General features: G+C 41.9%; 1 protein-coding gene across 1 annotated transcript in view; it reads right to left on the bottom strand.

Annotated features, from left to right (window-relative positions):
* TRPC6 (transient receptor potential cation channel subfamily C member 6) overlaps window positions 1–19,090 on the bottom strand; it is a 125,041-nt gene that overhangs the window by 45,524 nt on the left and 60,427 nt on the right. Inside the window, exon 2 of the mRNA XM_060234902.1 lies at window positions 1,420–2,194. Within this exon, the coding sequence (XP_060090885.1) occupies window positions 1,420–2,194 (775 nt within the window). The remainder of the gene's footprint in view (window positions 1–1,419; window positions 2,195–19,090) is intronic.

Here is a 19,090-nt window from a genome sequence, read left to right as displayed (position 1 = left end):
GGACAGAACAATATGCAAAGAAGAGGTCCTTCAGCCACCTAAAGAAAACATGATGCTAGAGAGCAAATCACCAGAGAAAGCTGCTGCCTTCATGTTCTGCTTGTGGGCTTCCAGGAGACATTTGCTAGAAACATGGATGATGATCTTGACACATCAAAGTTCAGGCCTGGTTCACAAATGCAGGAAGTACTTCTTCACTCAAAGGGTGAGTAACACATGGAATTCACTGCCACAGGAAGTGGTGGTGGTGGCTACAAGCATAGACAGCTTCAAGAGGGGACTGGATAAGCATATGGAGCAAAGGTCCATCAGTGGTTATTAGCCAGAGCTTATTGTTGAAACTCTCTGTCTGGAGCAGTGATGCTCTGTATTCTTGGTGCATGGGGGGGGGGAAGCACAGTGAGAGGGCTTCTATTATCCTGACCCCACTGGTGGACCTCCTGATGGCACTTGTTTTTTTGGCCACTGTGTGACACAGAGTGTTGGACTGGATGGGCCATTGGCCTGATCCAACATGGCTTCTCTTATGTTCTTATGACAGATTTCACCATTGGAGTCTGTAGGTGATCTCATGTCCCTGTGACTAGAAAAAGAGCACAAGGAAAGAGAGGGATGTAGAATTGTTCTCTCTGCTGAGATATCTGAACACATAAACACTAAATCACTAGGGTGTGTGTGCTGTTGTTCAGTAGTAGAGCATCTGCTTGGCATGCACAAGGTTCAATCCCTGTCATCTCCAGTTAAAAGGACCAGGCAGTAGGTGATGTGAAAGACCTCTGCCTGAGATCCTGGAGAGTTGCTGACAGTCTGAGCTTACAATACTGACTTTGATGGACCAATGGTCTGATTCAGTATAAGGCAGTTCTATGTGTTCAATCAAGCCACTTGGTCCATCAAGTGGTCTATGCAGACTAGCAGCAGCTCTCCAGAGTCTTAGGTCCATATTTTTCACATCACCTACTACTGATCCTTTTAACTGGAGATGCCGGGGACTGAACCTGGGGCCTTCTGCATTTCAAGCAGATGCTCTACCACTAAACCATGGCCCCCTTCCATTTTTGCATGGAGACTTTGTTTTATTCATTTAGACATTTATCCTTTGTTTTTCTCCCCAATGAAGACCAAAGCACTTACAGCATCATTCTCCCATCTTCCATGTCATCCTCAGGACAACTCTATGAGACAGATTGTGCTGAGTGAGAAGGACTGGCCCAAAGTTCCCCAATGAGCTTCCATGGCAAACTGGGAGTTTAAGCCTGGGTCTCTCCACACTACACCACAGTGGCCCACCATTCATGCAAAAAGCTGGGATCCACCACCTGCAGCCTGACACACTGCAGTCCATTCTACCACTTCATTCTCCCACATGTGTGAACGTCTCACTTGCTCCTCTCCTCCACCAGCCAAGTTACATCTTACCTTGAACTCTTTCTCAATGTTTGCAAGCACAGCTAGCTCATTGCTGAGTTCTAAGGCAGTCATGACTGGATCTTCGCTGGACAAGGACAGGTAAGCCGGACTAGCCAAGCCTTTGTAAGCATTGATCCTGGACCTGGAATGGCTGAATGAGTCGTGCTTTTGTTTCTTATTGCATTCGCTACATTTGCAGAAGTAGTCGTGAGGCCTTTCGATACGTGCCCCTTTCCTCAGCAGGGTGTGCACAATTTCGTACTCGTGGCAATGGGAGGCCAGGATGATGGGGGTGACATCATGAGAGAAGCGCGTCCCGTCCTCGTCATAGGCGTAGAAGTCATCATGCTGTAGCTCTGATTGGCTGGGGCTGGTGGCCAGCCTTTTGCCTTCAGCGAACGCAGGGTGACTTAAGATGGCTTCCACTATCCGGATGTACCCTTTGCTAATGGCCAAAAGCAGGGCATCCCCAACTCGAGACAGGTTCTCCTTCTTAAGCAGAAGTTCAGTAATCTCCAAGTGCTCGTTTGCTACTGCCAGCTGCAACGCATTTTGCCCCATGTAGTCTACACAGTTCACATTTAACGAAACGCATTCTTCTAGCATTTTACGGATGACGGGGATATTTCCATATTCTGCTGCTTCCAAAAAACGCTCCTCTTCAATAGAAAGGCTGGTCGAATGGTCATTGAACATGTAAGCTGGGCCTCGATTGGCAAGCCTCCTGCCTTTCTCCCGAACTATCGTCTGTTGTCGAAGGGCATGTCTGTTCTCCACGCCTCTACTGTACAGAAAAAGAAAGAACGTTAATGCTTTGATGTAGTTTTTTTTAATGAGCATTTTAGCATAATGTGCAGGAAGAGATGCTGAGCCTTGAGCAACTCTAAATAACATTTCCAGTCAGCCAACTTCTTGCGATTTATTTTATAGGCTAACAAAATAAAATTAACTGTAGCTGGTTATAATCTTATTCAAACCTGCAACGAGCACCAGAAAGTAATAAATACTGCACGTTCTTACATATACTGGGATACATTGCATTGATTCTCCTGCCCTGGACAGATTTCTCCATTATGGTCTTCCATTTTTGTCAATGAATCCCTACATTGTTTTTTTGAACTCAGGAGATTTGGAAAACAGTTTACAGTTTAGGAAAGAGAATGGCTGATATGAAAATGGGAGAGGAGGGAAATCCCTGGATAGGTTTATGCTGTCTCGACTTGCACCCATACATTATTGGCATTGCCCAATGTTCAGGGGGAACGTGACCCTTTCAAAAAATGTTATCTTTACCAAGTGGATCTAGTAAGCCTTCACAATCGCCCACCTACCTCTTGTCCAATATTAGAAACGTGACTGATTATCCTAAACTACCTGTGCAGCTTCTTCCAGTCTTTCCTGACTTCTATAGCCTCCTGCCTACAGTTCTGTCTCTCAGACACACAAGTCCTCCCTGGATTCCATTCATCCATGCCTTTTCGTCTGCACCATGAGGCCACAACAATTAAAAATCATAATCTTATTTGCACTTTCACATACTTTACCATGTGTGGTTCACAGCTGCACTATCAGTGAATTAGGCAAAACATGCCAACTACCTCAGGGAGATAATCAGCACATTCTCATCTATACCCCGCCCCCCCCCCCCCGCAAGAATTATTACAAGTTAGTCAGAAATTTATTGTGTATAGCCATTGGCCGTTACAAAACAAAACAGAACCCAAACAACAAAGTTTCCCATTAACACCTTAAAAGTTCCCCAGAAAGGCCAACCTCAAGAAGTTACAGCATTTGATATTACTCTTTGCTCTTATCTTCTTAGCTGAAAGGGCAAACAGAGAGACTCTATGGGACACATGCGCATCGTAACAAGAATTATTAGTAAGACTCTGCTCCCATTACCCCATTCTATGGTAGTAATCTGGCAATTATCAGCTGGAAGGTCTTTTCTGTGGTCAAACAAAACAGAATTCTGAGGGCGCTTTAACAACTAACATTTACTCAAGTGTGAGTTTTTGTGAGTCAGAGTTCACTTCTTCAGATGTTATGAAAGGAAAACTAGTTTATAGGGGAAACTACCAAAGGGGAGGGGGGAAAGGCGAGCAGTTGGAGGCAGACAGAGGTTTGGTGTGGTCCATCATGAATCATTGAGGAGTAAAGGGGGACTGTGAAAGGAAGAGGTGTGCCTGTACACGAAAACTTATACCTTGAATAAAACTTTGTTGGTTTTAAAGGTGCCACAAGACTCACGCTTTGTTCTGTGAAAGCATCTGTACTGCTTTAGGTTGTTATACATAATGGATGATGAGAGAGGTCAGAGATACCAGATTCTCTCTCACAGATACGTGAAAACAAAAGTGTAATTAAACAAGAGGAGGAAGCAGTCTGAAGCACTGATATGTTTTCTGTGGTGGCTCCAGAATTAGGATATCTTGTGGGAAATCTATGTGTTCTTCCCCCGATCTTTGCAGACAAAAATTCCTTGTATTCTATTTGGAATTAGTGAACTAATGGAGATAGTTTCAGAGAGTAGCCATGTTGGTCTGCAGTAGAACAGCTAGATTTGACTCCAGTCACACCTCAGAGACCAACACTAGTTTCAGGGTATAGCCCAGGCAAGCCTGATCTCATCAGATAGTGGAACTTAAGCAGGGTCAACTCTAGCAAGTACTTGGATGCAAGACCTCCTTGGAATACCAGGAGTTGGGGGGCAGGCTTTATTCCTGTATTTCCTTCAGGCCCCAAGTAGGGGTCACCATGACTTTCATATAAAAATACAAAAAAGATTACAAAAAAATAGTTTCAGGGTATAAACCAGAGGTTCCCAAACTTATTTGGCCTAACGCCCCCTTTTCAGAAAAAAAATTACTCAGCGCCCCCCTGGAAATCTACGTTCAAGAAGTGAACTAAAAGATGCAGGGACATATTTGCACACAGGGTAAACAAAGATGTTGTAAAGAAGACACTTTGGAGCTTGACATTCTAAAATTATTTTATAAAATAAACCATAGTAATATCTGCATACACAGATAATTTTTGAAATTTATTTATAATTATTATCCCACCACCCCCGGCAAGTGGGCTCAGGGCAAGTAACAACAATTGGAATGTAGTAAACAATGCATCACTTCCATCAAACAGAACAATGCAACAAAACCAATGAAGATAAAATATGTATGCAGCAGTAAACAGGAAAAGCAACAGGCAGTCTGAGTTCAATTCACCAATTAGTTCTGGCTTGCAAACTGTTGTGGCCAGTTAAGTCCCGCTTCTCAGTCTTGCTCATCCACTTCTCTTTCAAATAGATTCAGTTCTAACAAACTGGCAGCCCTGCAGTCTCCAACTTGAAAGATATGCACACAGAAAATTACGATAACAAAGGATAATATTAAAATAAAAATAGGGTATAATGGAGAATTGATCCATGGGTATCTGGGGCTCTGGGAGGGCTGTTTTTTGAGGTAGAAGCACCAAATGTTCTGCATAGCATCCAGTGCCACTACTCAAAACAACAAGTTTCAAAACAGTTAGACAAGGGGGTCCATTTCTATGAGGCCCCAAAGAAGGAGCCCCTATCCTTCATAGTTTCAAATGGAAGGATGGAATTTAAACAATGTGCAGTCACTTTAAGTGTAATTGCCAGAACTCCCTTCAGAGTTCAGTTGTGCTTGTCACAATCTTGCTCCTGGCTCCACCCCAAGGTCTCCTAGCTCTACCCCCAAAATCTCCAGATATTTCTTGAGTCAGACTTAGGAACCCATATGAATAGTTGGGAAAAAGCCACCTTTGCGATTTCTTTAATTTTGAAATCATTACTTACCATCAGCAGTGCAGAGATTAGAGCAGTATTTGAAGCAGCAGCTGTTTGTATGTGTTTATTTCAGTCAGCTCCATGGGAAGTAAGGTCAGAGCGTGGGAAATATGAAGTAATGAATGAAGCAGGCAGCTAGCAGTGGGCTCCTGGCTTCAGGCAATTCAGAAAACACTTAACTGCTTCCGGAATGACATGAAAGAATAAGGAAGTTTCTTTGAAGAGGCTTTACTACTATGGCGTTTTATATATATATATATATATATATATATATATATATATATATATATATATATATATATATATATATATATATATATATATATATATATATATATACAGAGAGAGAGAGAGAGAGAGAGAGAGAGAGAGAGAGAGAGAGAGGCTTCTTTGATATAATGCCAGTTGGTCATTGCTTAGTTTTTTAATGACTGTGTCATAGCTACAGGATTGGATTGGGAGGGAAGACTAGACTGCCATGGTGCATCATCCACAAGTTGCAGAAGCCTCCTGTCAAGAAATTGAGCGTTTCATCAACCACGCGTGTAAGTGCTTGTCTGCATCATTACCTGGAAAATGACAATACACAAGTTCTAAGTGTTTGTGTGGATTACTATCAGCTTACGTAAGCCTAGAGACCATGTTCTTAATGGTAAACACTTGTAAAATAGTAAACATCTGTGAACTGTCAATTCCAACTGACAGGAGGCCATCTAGTTTGAAAGGTATTTGACAGGAGAAGATCTAGATGGGCCCAGCTAAATTGGTTGTTTTGTACCAATGATTGGTTGCACAATTCTAGCACTTTGACAACCAGTCAGGGATATAAGTGGATTAGTAAAATATCAAAACTCAAGAAGAGAAGCAGAAGATCAGTGCTGGCGCTAGGGGTTCTGCCGCCCTAGGTGTGCCCCCCCCAGGTGTCCTCCTAAGGGGGATATTCTTCGTGCACCGGACATCATTGCACCAGCCAGCAGGCAAGCCAAGAACCCAGCCACTTTTCTTCACAGGGCAAACTTTGTCTGTGCTTGTCAGAGGCTTCAAAGGAAGCCTCCGAAGAGCGCCCCGTTTTACTGCTGCCCATTGCTTTCGGGTTGAAAGCAGCTGGGCGGGTGGCACTTTCCCATTGTGCTCATCTGCTCTGACTAGCACAATGAGAAGGTGCTGCCACCCAGCTGCTTTCAACCTGGCAGCAGCAGTAAAATGGGGCTCTCTTTGGAGGCACAGGCAACATTTGCCCTGCAAAGCAAAGTGGCACCTTGGCGCCGCCTGGGGCTCTTGGCTTGCCTGCTGGCTGGCGAGATCATGCCACAGGGGAAGGGGGAGTAAGGGAGTGCCCAGTATCACCCCTGGCAGGGTGGCAACCTAGGCAGTCACCTACCCTGCCCACTACCATGCACTGCTGCTGCAGAAGACATTCTTGTGTCTGGGGCATTGCAGTTGGCTGAAATCAACAGAAGTAACCAGAGGACTGTAAGAAGCTTGATGCTCTGCAGAAAACCTTGTGAGGAGAAAGTTTCAGGTTGGAACTCTTCAGAGAAATTTGTGCAATTGCCTCAGTGCTTCCACTGTCCTGACTTGAACTGCATTGCTGATAGAGAAACTGCAAGTAATCTTGAGAAGCTGCTAGCTGTAGCAAGTATTGGCTAGGATACGCTAGGGTTTTTTTGGGTTTTGTGTTTCTTGTTTGTCTGTACATCTCTATTTTTTATATTCTATCTTGTAAATAAACTGCATCCTTACATTTTAAGTGGAAGGAGTTCTGGTCCTCATTACTAGTCTAACTGGGTAAATTTGCACTAAGTAGCAGACAAAAAGGAACCCTCTATTTTTGTTAATGGGAATTTTTCTCTAAATTAGAAATTCTGGATACCTCCCAGAAACGTGTTTTGACACCTACCACCCTCTTCTCTTCTCTTCTTCCTTTATGCTTCCACCATCCCCTTATTTTTATTCACCGCCCCCCAATTGCACCCAAGCCTACTACCGCCCCCCTGGATCATTCCAGCGGCCCCCAGGGGGCAATATCGCCCACTTTGGGAAACACTGGTCTAGTGGTTCAAACTCAGAACAGCACGGTTTCTTGAAACTTTGCAAACCAACACTTAAGGTCTACTGCACAACTCTTGCTGAGCATTCGAAGACTTGGAGAAAAACTAGAGAAACACTTCTAATATTTGTCTTAATAAAATTGAGTAACCTCATCACATACAATTTCAATTTTAAAAAACCTGAAAAAGATCAACATTTGGTTAAATTCTAACAAGAACCAGCCCGATAAACATAGAAATTATTTTCCCGGTAGGCAATCTCAAACAAATGTCCCCCTTTTGTGGTTATCAGGATTTACTAATGCATCTGGACCTCTTGTTCAATGCTTGTATCTGGTGTTCTGGATTTCCTCCACAGTGACTCATGCCAATCTTTTTCGCCAGATGCCTTCTCTGGACCCAGGATGAAAGAGCATCTAATTCAAGTATCCCCTAATTCATCCCTATTATCTTGGGTCAGAGATGTCCAGTATATAGTTCCAAAGCCATCTGATGGCTTTTACTGCTCTGGTGAGTAGATGTCTAAGTACAGTCCACTGCAGGAGAACAAAGGATCATTTACTTAAAACATATTGACACAAACAACTAAATAGCAGAGTAAAATGAGAACTTAAGCTCAAAACTACAAGATGTCCTACAGAGTAATCCCAGCCAGAGTTAGACTCAGGGCTGGCCAAATTTGCTTAACATAAGAGCTGCACAGAATAAATGTCAGATGTTTGAGAGCTGCAAGACATGAACGAATATTACACACATCTTTATTAAAACTCTTAACACTTTCTTTGCACACAAAGATAAAATACATATGCATGCACTTTACAACATGACTATGCTAGAAGGAGACTTTTTAAGAACCAAAAGCTGGGAATAACAGTCCCCATAAGACCAGCATAGGTAACAGTTAGGAACTTGTATTTTTTTTTGGGGGGGGGGGTGCTGCACCAGTGGGCGAAGGAAACACACATGTACCACATAAACCACTGACCACTGTTTGCCTCATTATGCCTCTCTCTTTGCCTTGACACCAAGGTTAGTAAATACAGCTCCTAGAAGAGCTATGAAACTAAGGGGGAATCCTATCCTGCACCACCTTCTTTGATCTATTGGCCCCACTGTCTTTCTAAAAATATCTGGCAGGCACCAGGAGAGGTACCAGTGGACACTATTGTATCCACAGGCACCACATCACAGACCCCAGCTCTACACCAAAGATCTCCAATGCCATGGCACCCACCAATGCATTTCTTGGTGATCATATTCTTCTTCCCCAAAGGTAACAGTTAATTCTAGTTTTCCACTATTTCACTGAAGCATGAGGCATCACCTTAAGTGTCTGTAGCAAGCCCCACTTGGAAATAGCTGCCTGTGTTATGTCTGGATGCATGGTTTGGAACCTCCCAATATTTTGCGATTGGTGCTAGCCTGCATGACAGCCATTTTGTGGTTAGTTGTCTCCACCCCTCAAATACCACAGCTGTTTTGTGTTTACATTCTCAATGTTCTCATGATGCCCAGAATGCTCACAGGGTCAAAAAGACTGTTGTGCTACATGCACACATGGAGCGTGAACTACTCTTACAAGACAGCTTTTTCAAACACCTTTTTATCCAAGCATACTAAGAAAAAAATCATCCATAGAGGGGAAAATGATTAAGTTGAACAATGTTGTTCACTTATTAGAAATAAATAAATAAATGCAGTTAGACAGATTGTTTTGGCCTTTTCAAACACTAAAGGAAATCCGCAATAAAGCTTGATAGAATCCACTGCAAATCTTTAAACTAAACATGAAGGCAAGCTATGTTTCAAACAAAGTTGGGACACACAGTACAACTTAAGGTACTTGACAACATGGTAGGAAGACTTTGTATTTGATTTGTATATTCTTGCTTGAAGGGGACTCCTATAAATCTGGAACCATCTGGAAACTGATGCAGAATATAGCATTCTACAGGGCTTTTTTTTTTTTTGAGCAGGAACGCAGTCCCGGCTGGCTTGGTGTCAGGGGGTGTGGCCTAATATGTAAATTAATTCCTGCTAGGCTTTTTCTACAAAAAAGTCCTATGTGAAACAACGGTGACATCAGGGGGTGTGGCCTAATATGCAAATGAGTTCATGCTGGGCTTTTTCTACCAAAAAAGCCCTGGCATTCTATAACCTCAATTTTGCTTTAAAGCTCTCAGTTTCAACTACAGAGAAAGAGTGAAAATGCATGGCTTTAGGTACAGAATCTGGGAGGTGGATGCTAGGGTAACATACAGAATTGCCAGTTGTCAATTACTGATTAGGGTTGTTACTATTTCAAAAAACTGCCCTTGCTCCTGTGGTTTTAACCGCAATCTGTTACTAATGAATGCTTCTTTCATCACATCTCCTTAGCTGCTGCAAAGCCAATTTGAATAGTATGGGAATCCTGGCCTCTTACACATATTTCCCATTCTATTCCACATGACTATTGTGGGCCAATAAGAGAATACGAAGCTCTTAACTTCTAGCACAAACTAATCTGCAGTGGGATATCGCCATTCCCAACCACATTAAAGTATCACTAACTTCAGACTCTGAATTTTCCTTATTCCATTGCTAATTCACCAGTTCTGCATTCACTTTTACCAGCTTGATATAAAACACCTCTCTTTTTTAAACTGCCACATAACAATGATACAAATTGCAACAAAGCTATTTTTTATGGTATTGCATGTCCTCCGGAGCATAAACTCATGCTATATGTAACAAGGGACACATTAAAAAAAAACCTTGACATTCCTAGAAGAGGAAATAAATTTTCTCCTTTCTCTCTTTTGAGTTCTTGCCAAATTTCACCAGGCTGGCTGATTCTTTCTATTCGGTTTCAGTTACAGTTAATTGCTATGATAAACAATGAAAGAAGCTTTACCAAATACTGCAACATCTGTTGAAGAACACCAAGAGCTCAACTGGATAGGACAGCATCCCCATCTCTGCCACAGGGACATGCCAGCATTCTAAGACTGTGATTTTCTTCTTTCAACAATGCCACAGATCTGGAAAGCCAACCTGTAGCATCTTGCCTTTGGAACACCCAGTTTTCTAAACAAACAAACACATCCCATTACACTGACAATCCGGGGACCCTAGGAAAGAGCACAGGATAGAAAACTGGAAAGGAACACAAGTATAATTAACTTCTAAAATTTCTTTGCCTTTCTTCTTCATTATCACCAATAAATCTTCTGAAACTACCATCACTTCCACCCCTAGAGTATTTTACCACAGTGAATACATGTTGTCTAAAAGCATGAAGAATCTCCATGCAGATGCAAAACCTGCCAAACAACATTAATTCATTGTTCCCTAAAAAGGAAGGGGGAGAAACTAATTTCTGTGGCTAACAAGAATTGACATATTTTCCTGTAGTTATCAATCCAGATTGAGCTCCAAAAAAAATAAATAAATCTAATAAATGTACAAAGTTAATGAAGAAATGAAAAATGTAAATGCTCACTACACAGTCACAGACAGGCTGTCATGTGGATGAAAAATTTCATTCCAAAGAGAAAAAGAAATGTAAATGTATGCTGCAAAAAGAAAACACTCTTCAAAACAGAACATGTCGCTAAAAGATGTGGACAGAATGGAGCGGGTTTGGAGGACAGTGATGATGAGGATCTGGGGCCTGGAGACCAAGCCGTACGAGGAAAGGCTGAGGGACTTGGGCTATTGCTTACTAGAGGGCAGGGAGCTGTTCCAGTTGGCAACAGAGGATAGGATTCACTATAATGGGTCTCTAAATTAAGGGTGGGAGGGTATCAACTGGATATTAGGAAAAACTTTTTTTCAGTCAAGAGTTGTTCAACAGTGGAATCAGCTACCGAGGGTGATGGGGAGCTCCTCCTCACTGGCAGCCTTTAAGCAGCAGCTGAACAAACACTTGTCAGGGAAGCTCTAGGCCAGGGGTGGCCAAACTGGCTCAGGAGCCACATATGGCTCTTTCACACATATTGTGTGGCTCTCAAAGCCCCCACTGCCCCACTGGCCAGGATGGAAAAGGCATTTGTCTCTTTAAATCACTTCTTCAAGTCAAGCCAGCCAGCAGCTTGGAGGATGCATTTAAAGTTGCTTTATTTCAACCTCTCTCCCTCCACTTATCTATTTGCCTTCCTTCCTTCCTTCCTTCCTTCCTTCCTTCCTTCCTTCCTTCCTTCCTTCCTTCCTTCCTTCCTTCCTTCCTTCCTTCCTTCCTTCCTTCCTTCCTTCCTTCCTCTGATGTTCATGCTTGCAGCTCTCAGACACTCCATGTTTATTCCATGTGGCTCTTATGTTAGGCAAGTTTGGCCACCCCTCCTCTAGGCTGATCCTGCATTGAGCAGGGGGTTGGACTAAATGGTCTGTATGGCCCTTTTCCAATTCTGTGATTCCATGATTCTAAAGCTGCAATTTTGAGTAGAAAACACTAGGAACTATGCTGCGGAACCAACAGATTCCTGTGTGCTTACCAGGCCTCAGATTCAGTGGGAGCTCACAGGAGCACAGCTCCTGCTCCTTTTTGAGAGTTCCACCACCTCCTCCTGAGAGTTCCACTTCCTTGTCCATTGAATAGTATGTGCAGCTACATAGCAATCCCTGGATGAACTCCATCACCTATTTTTCTACAAAATGACCACTGGTGCTTACCTATGAACTATTTAATTCAGTGGCCCCCAACATTTCACCTATGGTTATTATGGCACCCACCAAATCCTTTCATGGGGCCCACCAAGTTTTTAGATGAGCCAGGTGAGGCTCTTGTCCAGCAAGGCTTCTGATTGGCTGTAGTGCAAGGAACTTTACTGTTTGACTGAAGGTAAGCTACAGCAGCCATTTTTTGACCGGCTCCACCTCCTGTGGCAGGAGCCATTCAAAAAATGGCTGCTATCTTGTGGCTGCACCCATCCACCCCACCTAAGGCTCAAAAAGGCTGAGGAAACCTAATTTAATTATAAGAAGTATCCAGATATTTCAAAATAAAACTTACACTGGTGAAATCAAGTAGCCAATTAACCAGCTCACCCTTTAGATAGAATAAGAAACTGACCACTACCTGAAATCAGTGTGTGAGGTGTCTACTGCTGAAACCAGGATGGCAATAAAGCTGCCTAAAGTCATAGCAGGAAGCTTTCTGCAACAACACAGATGGCTGAAAAAACATGGTAAAACACAACACATAGAATCTCCCCTTGCAACTTACAACACAGACATAAGTGGGGCATATCAGAGCATAACACCACCACACCCAAAATACCCTACTGGTATTTGGGGAGTATTTTTAAAGCTGAAAACACACCAGAGAATCTGTAGTGAAATTCAGGAATATAAGGAATGCTGATTTGGGGGGAGAGGGAGCAATGTACACAAATCCAAAAAATACTGATTTTTTTTTTAAAAAATGTATGCTCTTAGACACTAGTCTGAGTAACACAAAGTCCAAATAGACTGCTGCTGGCTATCAATATTTTTGTTGCCACTCCGACATAGAATACTGTACTATGCCTGAGGAATTAGGGGAAAACAAGCTTGGTTGTCAGGGAGACAGGGGTACCACCATATCTATACAGCAGAAAAGTTCCAACAGGAAGCAGACCTGAAAGGAATCCTGCCCAGATTATTCGTATGTTGATCATTTGTAATTTGGTAAATGTATAATTCTGAATGACTGTGTAATTTGCTGGCTAGACAGATTACATGGTAGCAAGGGTGGAATTCTAGCAGGAATTCTACACCCCTGATGTAACCAATCCTCGAAGAACTTTAAAAAAGAGCCTTGTAATCTCTTAAAAGATTGGCTACATCAGGGGCGTATGGCCTAACATGCAAAGAAGCTCCTGCTAGAATCCTCCTGAATGGTAGACAGAGAGAATCTTCCACTGTCAGTGATGACTAGTGGTGATCTACGCTGGAAAGTTTGAGGAAGGAAGGCAGCATGGTATAGGACATCCCCTCAGAGCTAAGCAGGCATGGTACTTGGATGGGAAACCACCAAGGAAGACTTTGCCGAGAAAGGCAATTTCAAACCACCTCTGCTTCTCATTTGCCTTGAAAGCCCCCTGCTCCAGTTGCCATACGTGAATAGCAGCTTGACAGTATTTACGTATATATGCTGTAAAGACCATAAGATTTTAATTTCCGTGAATACATTTGTAATTAATTGGATGCTCATTAAGTTAGAAATGCTCTCCTAAATTCATTTCCTTCATCTGCTTCTGATACCTCCTGTTGTTTTGTAACCTGTTTCACACTATCTAAAACTCACAAACCAATCCCCTTGGAGTTACCCTTAAGTACTCCAAATAAATGTCAATGAGAGTTTTTAATAGCTTCTTTAGTGAAGACTGTTTGCAAGTGTGGCATATATCTATAGTCACACTAGTGAGATATGCATTTATAAACTTTGATGACATCATATTTCCTGGGCAGAGGGAGGGCAAGAGATTAAAGCTTGCCTGGGAATTTTGCAGTGGGTGAAAGGGACTGTGTGTGGGAAGTAGACAAAAAAGGATTCCTTGCTAAATACAGAAGAATAATAGATATTGGTGGGAAATAATAGTAAAACCTAGCACTTATTTATATTATCTTTTCCCTCAAAAGGTTTGAAACTTTGCATGCATACAATATCTTTACCCAAACCCTACAAAAATAGGACATATGCTCATATTACAGATGGAAATTGGGGGAGCTGGAATGAAGGTGATAGCAGTGAACTGTACATATTTTAGTAATGTAAATTTGTAGTGTGGGTTTTGCCCTTTGCCCTTTAATTCTTTTTACTCAAGCATTTGCTTTTTTAGGCCAATAGTTCACTGAATATTCATGCTTTTCTGCCTCTCTCTGTCTTATCCTCACATCCTATGTGGTCAGTTAGGCTGAAATAAAGTATTTGGCCCAAAGCCACCCACTGAGTTCTGGGACTCCCAACTTCTAGTCCAGTACTCTAAACACTTAGCCACATAGTTGTTATACCCATTTTGATTCTTTACTTCTTTGCATTGGAACAGAAAACACATTTCTGCTATAACTCTTTTTTATTTCTGTATTGTTAGCTAGGCAATTAGATGCTCATGACTGAGATACAACACTTGCCAATAACAGCAAGGAGAACACAACTTTATATGACAGACATGCTTACCAAACTATACACTCTAGGCTTTCCCTTCTGTCTTTCCAGGAACTACTTCCCATCCAGGCTGCCCTCCGGTGACCCCTAAACTGGAAGTATTCTCACATTTTCCACTCAATGAAATTGTCAGAGCCACATGTCTCCCACACTACAGGCATCTCTCTCCCTAATTTCAGACTGAAGGAAAATAAAATTCCCATTTATGGGGAATTAAATGTTACACTGACAGTGTAAAGAAATATGAAAACATTGGGGTCTTTCTCAGGGTCTTCAAGTGGTTGGGGGGGGGATTTCTATTTTTAAATGAGTAAGTACTGCATGAATAAGAGAAGGTTAAAACTTCCTCCTCTACTTCTGTTTTTAGCTTACTGCTTTCAGTTCATTTGAGCTCCACTTTCAAATACTGGAGCAAGGAACGGGAATTGATTGACAGCATAGCCCTTGTTTGTGGTCAGAGGACTGCTCCATTTTTCATCAGCAGAGAACCTAGTTGGATCCAGCAAACAATAATTTTTTTTCCCCCATTGCCTGTCCATTTTCCTCCAATGGGGCCAACAGTGACTGCAGGCATCTGAAGTGGGGAAGTTGTGAGGCAGCTTTTACAGATCTCTGAAATTTGATCCTCGGCAATATCTAATGCCATATCCTTCCTTATCTCACCTGCAGGCAAAAGCAATTACCTCTGTTCCCCAGCATGTGTGAATGCTGCCAACAGCAAGGGCACAAAAGCAGCACTTTAATATATCTGATTTTAAATTATGCATGACCTACTCATGATCCTGGGGTATATGTAATCTTGGCAAGTTGATTTAGGTTTAGGTTTTATTAATTTTATACCTCGCCCTCCCCGCCAAGGCAGGCTCAGGGTGGCAAAATGATGCATTTTGACCATGCAACAACAGCAGTTACCAAGCCCCTGCCAGGCCGAATGTTGCCAAATCTGCAGACACGGTATTTGAAATATTGCTCATTATAATTATAAATACATACAACTCTTTTCAAACTTCCAATGTATAGTCTATTTTTACAAAGTTAGATGGCATAAAGTAGCACATATTAATAAAGAAGGCACTGCTTTGGTTTACCTGCATATACACCATCACCTTCTGGATTTGTTCTGACTTCTTGCATCTTTTAACTGGTAAGAGCAGTAACTCAAAGCCAGCAGGAACTCACTTGCATATTAGGCCATACCACCTGATGTCACCACTATTTCACAGAGGGCTTCTCTTTTTTTGCAGAAAAAGCCCAGCAGGAACTCATTTGCATATTACACCACACCCCCTTACACCAAGCCAGCCAGAACTACATTCCTGCTCAAAAAAGCCCTGAGTAAGAGTTCTTTATTATCAAAACACCCCAGATATTAGAGAGCCACTTCCACATCATAAAGATTGGTTCCAAATGGGTGGTTGTATCAGTCTGTACCAGCAAAATAAAACAGGAATCCAACAGCATTTTACCAACTAGTAAAATCATAAAGGTTTTTCTGTTTTGTGCAATCTGACAATCAGCATCTTGGTTGCTAATAAAAGAAACTCTAGCAGTTTTCAGTGAAACTTAAGATGCTAATTGTCCCAATATACACAAACAAGTACTATTTGAGGGTAGCTAAATAATTCTGCTTTTATAATATTGTTGATTGAATTTACGGCAGGATCCCATTAGATTGACATGCCAGGGCAGCTTCATTCCCATGTACACATGATTACCTCTGGCCCTCCCCACAAACCTATCACTGAAACCTTAACTTTACTCTAAATGAACTTTACTCTAAACTTATTTTCACCATGGTCAGGTTCCATTAGGGTTGCCAAGTCCAATTCAAGAAATATCTGGGGACTTTGGGGGTGGAGCCAGGAGACTTTGGGGGAGCCAGGAGCAAGGGTGTGACAAGTATAATTGAACTCCAAGGGAGTTCTGGTCATCACATTTAAAAGGACAGCACACCTTTTTAAATGCCTTCTGTCCATAGGAAATAATGGATAGGGGCACCTTCTTTCGGGGCTCATAGAATTGGACCCCCTGGTCCAATTGTTTTGAAACTTGGGAGATATTTTGGGGAGAGGCACTAGATGCTATATTGAAAATTTGGTGCCTCTACCTCAAAACACAGCCCACCCAGAGCCCCCAATACCCATGGATCAATTTCTCATTATTCCCTATGGGAATAGTTCTCCATAGGGAATAATTGCCTAGTAGACATTTCCCTCCCCCCACCCCTGCCACTTTCTGATGACCCTAAAGCCCGGGGGCGACCTCCAAACCTGGGGATTGGCAACCCTCTCTCTATCTCACACACACACACTTATTGGGTCTGGTTCCTCCACAACAACATCTGAAAAGAACAGGGGCTACCCTGCTCTCTCTCTCTCTCTCTCTCTCTCACACACACACACACACTTAGTTGCTCTGAAACGAAAGCAAAACAAACCGAGGGACTGTGTTGCTGACCCTTCCCATGAAGTACTTCCTGCTCAACTTTAAAGGCACACAGACACACACACATTTTGAAACGGACCTGTTTGCAGGTTTCTAAACCTGCTGGAGAAGTAGAAGTGGTGGCTGCGGGGGCGAGGCGTCCCCTGCAAACCAGCTGGTGGGGGCACGGGAAGCCTGTAAAACCGAGGGATCCCTCTCTGGGACCTGGGGATTGGGAAGCCTAGGTTCCATTGGGCATTGATTTTTGTGGCTGTTTTTATTGTTAAAATTATATTCCTTCGAAACATTAAGAAACATATAAAAACTCAGGAATACTTAACATTTCACTTTGTCAGAACTGCAGGATACATTTAAACACCTGAAATAATGTGCTTAGAAATTAATGATAAGATTTATTTTTTTTACAGTTAAGCATGCAGACATGTCTTAGCTTTATCTGTTATCTCTACAGAAGGGCTCCTGAGACATTCTAAGACCTGGGTTGGATGCAACCAGCTTTTCCATTACTGACCATCGACCACCAAAATGGTGGGGATCATGAGTTCTGAAAAGACAAAGCCTTATGGAAAAGGGATTGTAATAAGAACTAATCAAGCCTGAGTAAAAAAAGCTGGCTAGATCCAAACCCCTGTATTTTAGGAGATATTATTTAAATATTAAATAAAGGGATACCAGTTAGTAATATATTTCTCTGGTTTGATTAATTCGTTTGAAAGCTTCATTTGGTAAGCAGAATCTAAAGTACTTAATTAAAAAGCTTTATTAACATTAACACTTACTAGAACTTGCGCTTTCCTATTTCTTGGGGGCAAATTTCCTCCAGAGCTGCTGCATCCCAAGTAGCTTCATAACTCTCTAGTTCTTTGAGGCTTATATTTTCATAACAACAGATAAAACCAGGAAATCAAGCTCTGCTCAGGTGCCATATTAATTAATATTTCTCAGATTTCTAGAAATGTGAGTTGTAACAGATCTCCGGTTGCGATAATGGTTGTTGAAATTAAATAAATCAAGAAAAAAAGTCATCCAGGAGCTCTTTGCTACAGCTGCTGTTTAATTAGCAATTGTTAATTACTACACAGAACATCCATCATCCTATGAAGTCCTTCCGTTTGCCATTTTCCAATACAGATCTGAATCTTCATTCTGTTTACTTACAAGCTCTTTTAAAAAACCTAGTGTTAAGTTCCTCGTGACAATTTTGGCTTCCCTATTTCCAAGACTTTGCTGAAGTCTAACCTGATGCAGAATTAACAAATAGTTTTGTATGCTGTGGTTTGCTACATCAAATGTTCCAGGTTTCCTTTAAAGTGTTTTCCTCTATATGGTTGTCCTAGTACCAAAGCCAAAGGTGGCTTCCAATTGGTCCACAAGAGTTTGATTTTCTTGCACCTTGTTTTGGATTATAATTCTAAAGCTATCATTTGTTGCAATTTCTAACAGTGCCTGGATAGAAATACTCCACTAGTTTCAGATCTATCATAATCAGGACTTTTCTTTGTAGAAAAAGCCCAGCAGGAACTCATTTGCAACTTAGGCCACACACCCCTGATGCCAAGCCAGCCGGAACTGCATTCCTGTGCGCTCCAGAAATTGAGACATTTCTATACTTTTTAAATTCCTGATGAATCTTTGCAGATGTCTCCCTCTAGATCTTAAGTCAGTAAAGCAGTATCTGTGTGAGATGCATAACTTTGTTATGAGTTTTTCCCCAGTTGTGATCCAGTAGGGAATCTTGTCTAGAGATGTGAGCTGGAATAGAAAATTAAAATAATTTCCACATAAAGCTGTGGATTTGTTTGATATAATGCTTTAAGTAATACTTGATTTTTCCCCTAATCATGTATTTCAGTTACAAGTATGGGACTTATTGACTGTAGCAGTCTTAAGTTTTGCCCTAGGAGTCTATCTTCCAAAAGTTAACCCCCCCCCCCCAAACAAACAAACAAAAAAAAACAACAGTTCCCTGATAAGGCAGAGGTGTCTCAGGCTACAAATGCTGTTCTTATAGCCCAGTCTGTTTTTACATTTCTGTCTTACACTGTATCTGTTTTCTACACTGACTGGCAACATCTCTCCATGGCCCCAGCCAGTTTTTCTTATTGCTTGGTCTCTGGAGGTGAATCTGGATTTTTCTATAGGTAAAGCATTTATGTGCATACACAGCCATAGCCTTCTTCATCAGTCTCAGTTCTGACAGCTGTGCTGATTCTTGGCTCACTGTACATCACATCAAAATATAAC

The sequence above is a fragment of the Heteronotia binoei genome, chromosome 3 (assembly GCF_032191835.1).
Source record: "Heteronotia binoei isolate CCM8104 ecotype False Entrance Well chromosome 3, APGP_CSIRO_Hbin_v1, whole genome shotgun sequence".
NCBI lineage: Eukaryota > Metazoa > Chordata > Lepidosauria > Squamata > Gekkonidae > Heteronotia > Heteronotia binoei.
Note: the sequence above shows the minus strand (reverse complement) of the source record. Positions and strands in the feature narration are given on the sequence as shown.